This window comes from Mesitornis unicolor, unplaced genomic scaffold (assembly GCF_000695765.1).
Source record: "Mesitornis unicolor isolate BGI_N332 unplaced genomic scaffold, ASM69576v1 scaffold44587, whole genome shotgun sequence".
In the NCBI taxonomy this organism is placed as follows: domain Eukaryota; kingdom Metazoa; phylum Chordata; class Aves; order Mesitornithiformes; family Mesitornithidae; genus Mesitornis; species Mesitornis unicolor.
The window spans coordinates 27,301-33,801 of record NW_010196601.1 but is presented as its reverse complement, the minus strand read 5'-3'; the positions used below and the strand labels follow the sequence as shown (position 1 = coordinate 33,801).

General features: G+C 38.4%; 1 protein-coding gene across 1 annotated transcript; it reads left to right on the top strand.

Annotated features, from left to right (window-relative positions):
- Positions 1-1,670: 1,670 nt before the first annotated feature.
- On the top strand, positions 1,671-3,052 carry LOC104543835. The gene is made up of 2 exons (XM_010188535.1): positions 1,671-2,061; positions 2,747-3,052. The coding sequence occupies exons 1-2, from the start codon at positions 1,680-1,682 to the stop codon at positions 2,770-2,772; spliced, it is 408 nt and encodes a 135-aa protein (XP_010186837.1). The 5' UTR covers positions 1,671-1,679; the 3' UTR covers positions 2,773-3,052.
- Positions 3,053-6,501: the final 3,449 nt, after the last annotated feature.

The window sequence follows — 6,501 nt, the reverse complement described above, 5'->3', positions numbered from 1 at the left end:
ATTCCTGCTTGTTTGCTGGAGCCAGTTTTCTAACAAGTCAGGGAAGAGAAACTTTAATGCATATTCATAAGCTCTCAGGATGCTGAAGCAGGTAATCCTGGTGCCTGCTGAAATGCAGATAGCAAGTGAAGTTTTAGAAAGGATTTGGGTTGCAGGGCATCTGTCTCTCTCATTCCCTTGAGCCCTGAAAGTGAGGTAAAGGAATACATGAGTTTAGGGACCTCAGATGGCTGCAGCAGTGCAATGGCACAGTCAAACTAAAAATCACCCTGGAATCCCAAGGCCACAGCAAAAGGGCCTATTTCAAGCTGTCCTGTTTCCTGACCCAGCTTGGTATGACTGTGAACCCTGTGGTGTCGCCTCAACTCTGTCTTCTAATAGGCAGTTCACATATATGGTATATTGTCTGTGGGTTATCCTCTCTTTAATTGCATCACTAGGAGTTGCAGAGAGGACATGAGTGTGTTAACACTTTGTAGACATTATAGACTAACTTTTCATATTGCCAGTGCCCAAAGACATTTTGCGTAGGGAAGCACACTTGCAGTTCTGGCCAAGTTTTCAGTAAAATTTGCACAGTTGCCCAAAACATTGCCTTGAATCTGCACAAAACCTCACACTGTTTTGTAATTGTATTTTACATCGTGAATTGGCAAAGGGATTGGAAACTGTGGGAATGAGCATGGCACCAACTATTTGACTTAGAGTTGATTTAGGACACCAAAACAAAGGGCAGTATCTGAGATTCTTGACTGTCCTCTTTTTCTTCAGACTTCTTCCTGTGTTCACTTGTCTATTTTTTGGTTTGTTTTCCCCTTTATGTTTACTCTCCCACTGCTCCTTATCTTGATAGGAAGGACTAAGAAAACAAAATTATCAGGTGTTTTAGTGATGTTTTGTCATATGCTTCAAGCATATGGAATATGCATCCTAGGAAAACTGCAGCTTTTTCAGAGGGAATCCATGTACAACAATGACTACAAATTCTGTAGCATTTGAAGTTCTCATTATCGCTTCTTTGTTATTACTCTTTCCATCTCCAGTTCTCCAGATAGTTTCTGTGTTTTGCATATATGCTAGAAATAACTGTGCCGAAAGTTTGCTTAATTTTCTAACATCAGCTGGAAAGGAATATGCCTTTTTCTGGTCTTGTAACAGCTATTGAATGAGTTCATAACCTGCCTGTGCTCATCCAATAGTGTCATGGATGTCATGTCATGCTTTACTGTTCCTTCATTACCACCCTTCTGAGTTGGACTGTTCATGAAAGAATGACTATTTATAGTTCTATTTCTTGTTTGCAATCTTTTAAAATAGAATACCACTAGGATTCTTTTACCATCTGCTATTAATCTGATTTTACTGATGATCTAAGCACAGAGGTTTAAGGGAAGAAGTCTTGAGCTCAAGGAGCAGTTCTGACAGAAGCTGCAATCACTTCAAAATTTCTGCTTCAGGTTTTCATGTTCTATACAGCATTGACAATTTCTAGATGCAAACCTAGCTCCAGCATTAGGGTTCGTTGACTGATATTTATTACATGGTTTGAAAAGAAATATTTTTTGTACATATGCTTAAATCATCTCTTGGGGTATCCTTGAAAGTTATGTGAGAATGCACTACCTAATGGCAGAATCACTGTGGTTTTCTACTCTTTCTTTCAGGTGTATTTCTGGAGCATGGAATTTATATGGAAGCGAAGGTGGTATCTTCAGCTGGGCTGTATATTGATACTGAATTTGGTTTATGGCAGTCTAGACTATCAAAAAGAAACCCCTGCAAGCCTGGGTCAGATTGACCATCAGTGCTGGGAGGTGTCGTCCCATGGACTGGTGGAAATGAAGAAACTCAAGGTAGCCGATACGGTCATTGCTCTCTGGGAATTCATGATGTTCCTAAAAGAATCCCCTAAGCCCAAGCACAACGAACTCTTCAATGATTTAGCCCAGAACTTCTGGGATATGTATGTAGACTGTGTGCTCTCAAGATCCCATGGAATGGGCAGAAGACAATTAATGTCTCCCAGATATTCTTCCACCTACTCACATAGACCTTTAGAAGGTAACTATGGGATATGGTGTTAGTCTGTTTTGTACTGACATTAAACTGAACCCTTCTCCTTGATTGTTCAGAGAACTCAATATACTCATCTCCAGTTTTTTGTCTGTACTTGTGGCAAGTATTTGCATCTTTCAATGGTAGCTTCTTTCACAATATGTGAGTCAAAAGTAGTTAGAGTACTACATTTCTATATATAACAATGTAAAAAAGTCAGGTATGCATGTGGGAATGAGTGGAAATGGATGCTGCACTCTCTGTGTATCACTGTGAGCATATAAATGACATTACAATACTAAAACTTTCCTGGTGTTTGGACTTAAGCCTCAACTTTGGGGAATCAACCCTCTATGAGAAGGAAAGCTCAAATTCCTGACTGCTTGAACCCTTGTTCTTCTTATTAAAACTATTGACATGTAATGTGATCTCATGGTCACTGTGCATCATCAAACAGTGACAAAGTCTGGTCATCGTGGTCTGGGATGAGTCTGAACTGAGATCGTGCAGGTGATTGGCTTTGTATGTTACTAACCAATCCCACATCTGTGTGCTTCCTTCCTCCTCAGCAATAGACCTTTTTCCCAGTCAGATGTTTTAAATTTCCAGTCTGAACACTGAGATCATTCAATCCTAGCATTCCTAACCATATTGCTTGGAAAATAACTACCTCTCTTTCACAATCTTGCAGGGTCTGCTTTCACCAACCCATTTTAGGCCTAAAGGGGAGAAAATGAAGATACCTCAGCAAGGCAACATCAAAATGAAGGAGTACAAAAGCACAGCGTATACTGTAGATGCTTAGACAACTCCACTGGCATAGCTCAACCTTTTTTTTTCCCTCTGTATAAAGTACTTAATCACTGCTAAAGAGAAAAGTACATGAGCTCTCACATTGTCACTTTTGCTTTCCGGTCTTGCAATCTACCAAGTTTGCCTTTTTCCCACTGCATGTGTCAATGCTTTTGTGTTTTGAGTCAACACCTTTGTTCTCTCAGGTACGCTTGTTAAGTCTAAGCTAGTGTCATATTTTTGTAGAGGCTCATCTTTTCCAATAATTTTTTAAAAGTTAATTTTGATGGAAACCAAATATATTTTTCTACGTTAAGCAACAGAGAAAATGTCAACAAACATATTTATGCAGTGTCTTGCAAATAAGATCAACTTTTAAGAATTGCAAAGAAGTGGGATATCAAGCTAAAAGGAAAGATTATGCTCATTGTTACATCCTGTGCAGTTTAAACTTTGTATTTTATCATTGCTTAGTCTAGGCTATGGATTAATTAAAGTATTTTTCTATGCAACAAGGTCTCAATAGTAGTCATTTTCTTGTCTATTAGCATGTTATTTGCAAAACCGTTAGTACTTCACATTAAAAACAGTACTTTACACAAGACTGCTCTTCATTTATACATTTGTACAGGTAAATAAGGTGATGCAATCCATCATTGTCATAGCAGGCAACATCACAGTTGAGAAGAGACCCATGCATCAAGTGATTTGAAAGAGTGAGACTGGCTTGACTGCTGCTCCCATTATAGGAAACCATTCAGCAGGGGTAAACTAATTCAGGGAGATTAACCATCTAGTTAATCCATCTCTCCAGAGCACAGAGAGCGTAAGAACAAACGGGAACACTCAGAGATGCTGACTGTTCTCTGCTTTACTCCAGCTTGTTCAGTCCCTGTTGTGTTCTAGCCTTTTATGAGATCCCAACTGGGTTTAACTATTGTAGGAATCAGTACTTACACAGCAACAGTGTATAAACCTTCGTAAATAGGAAGAACTCCATCCCACATAATGCCTTGCTCATATATAGTTCATAATATAACCAAAAATTCTCATAGATTTGTATATGTCCATTTAGGTAAATACAATATTGAACTGCATCTTGTAAAATATTTCTCCTGCATTATTCTGGAGAGGGTGCAAAAGTAGTGAGAAATTTCTCTTACCCGTGAATATCACTGTTAAGTTCCTGATACAAAAAATATGCTAAACAGAGCATTTCTTTTGCAAAATAGAGGGACTCATGATACACCCAAACCTAGCAGTTTCAGGAACTGATACATCATGATGAGCAGCTATTTGAGAGCTTTTGTCTAACCTGTTTCAGCAATATCCAGTTTATAAAGCTTTGTATTGCATTTGCAACAACAAAAATCTTTTAACTGTCATAAACCAGATAAATTCCCCTTGTTTACACTTATGAATAATTTTATTCGTCACCTTACAAAAGTGTAAAACAATAATAACTTTTAAAAGGTAATCTTTCCTATATTAATAATATTTTAATTGACTGTCAGAGCAAGGTATCATATGCAGTTTAAAAGCTCCATCTTTCCTCAGACTGTAAGTTTTTGTTTTAATTCTATAGGAGACAAAGGTGCTCAGCATCTACTGCAACTGGCTCCAGAATACTTAAACAATCTATAGCCACGGTCACCCTGCAGTGTCTGCCAAAGGGGCAGGTGACTGCAAACAACAGCAACACAGCACCATAAGCAGCAGCAGCAGCTAAACAACCCCAGGTAGACATACCTGTTTTGTCTATGACAGAGCCACGGAAAGCCCCCTGGCTACTCCCTGGGCTTCCACAAGAGGGATTGACGGTGAATGGGATGATCTTTCCCTCCAGCAGCACTCAGCACTCCCTCTCTTTCCACCCCTGGGTTACAGCAGGAACAGCAAACCCAGTTTTCTTGGGTTCCCCCCGTGACAGCCATGCTGTGGTCCATGGCTGGCTGGCAACATCAAATGCTGTCTATGTTGCTGTGAAGCCTGGTGTTAGTACTCATTTATGAAGTATAAATGTAAGCACTTAATGAAATTCTGTCACCTTCCTACTCCAGCCTTTATTACAATTAACAAGAGCATTTGCAGCTACTTGCCTGCAACATCTGTAGCAGAAGCACAATGCAGTCGGAGGCGGAATGCTGTGAGGCTCGCTTTGGACTTGCTTTAAAGTTTTTACATAAGCATAAATATGATTTCCAGGTAAAAGATCTTTTATATCCACACCTTGGCTACACTTCACTGCTGTAGCTTTTGCTCAGTAATTGAAAGGACTTTATACATGAGTCCTGTATTATTTTTTTTAATGGGCTAGTCCTTTGCTGCCAGTAGTAATATGAATGCCACGCATTCAGATATAATTCTAAATGTCACAGTCTTTGTTCTCCTAGACAAATATTTATTGTTTGGTTTTAATTGTGAAAAGACAACAGAGCATACTTTTTGTGGCCCCAGTGTGTAGGTATATTTTCGCATTCTCTAAAACAGGCTGAAGACTGTCAGAGAAATATAAACATAAACAACTGAGCAAGACTTTACTTGACACAGAGAACTTCAGTTAGATAAATTCTATATACCTTAGCTTACCTTTCTTGCTGGCAGGCAAGAAATACACATACAAGCTTGTTTAAGAAAATAAACTTTATGCAGGTAATTTTGGGAAAAAAATGTAATGATGAAACGAGAATATACTCTTTACAATTATCTGTTAGCAAAGGACCAGTATAAAAATCAGATTAAATTAGCATAGCTCAATTTAATTTCTCTAGCTAGGTTAAGTACTAGATGACTTTCTTACTGTACGATGTAATGGTTAACAGACCTGTCCATAAGAAAATGCTTCTGATCTTTGGAAACTAAACATGTGGAGATTTCTCTAAAGTTAAAGTACTATTTCATATGGATGTTTTGTCTTGTTTCATTATTTTCTTTGGGTTCTCCTTTTTATAGAATTTAAGTAGGCAATTTTTAAACAAAAATCTCTGCCTTAATTTTTAATGCCAGCAGTGCTATGTCTTGTTAAAAAGACAAGCAGATACTAAAGAAATGCTTATACATACACCCCCATCCCTGTTTCAGGAAGTAAAATGGGGAATTGGAATTTAAGTTCTACCTGCTTAGCTCAAATTTATTTCCATTTTTCAAGTTGGCATTTAACAAAGTGAAAGCTTGTACTTTTCTCAAAACATTGCTTATAGGCAAAAATGACAGACTATGTGCCAGAGCTTGTATGTCACAAAACCCCTTGCAATGTCACAGTAATTTGTGCCATAGCACTGGATAGCAGCTGGGTTTAAAATGAAGTTAACAGCCTCAGGGAATCTTGCTCTATTGTAACACAGCAAATTCTGACTTTTCCCAAGTTAGGAAAGGAGACAACAGCTTAGAAACTGAGTCATCTACAAAAAGGTCTCCTGCTCAGGAGTTTGTGTTGGTATTCTAGAGGTGCTAAGAGGATGAATTTTTATTGGAGACAATGTGGGCAATAATCCAAGAAATAATTAAAGTAGTAAGGTCAGTTAAAGAGCTGTGAGAAACCAGTGAGGAACATGACATTTCAGCACGTCTCTCCAACAGGCTTGGAGAAGCTGTTAGCACAGACATGTTTCTTAGTGAGCCTTTAGATGAAAACTGAATAGAAACCAGAAGTCC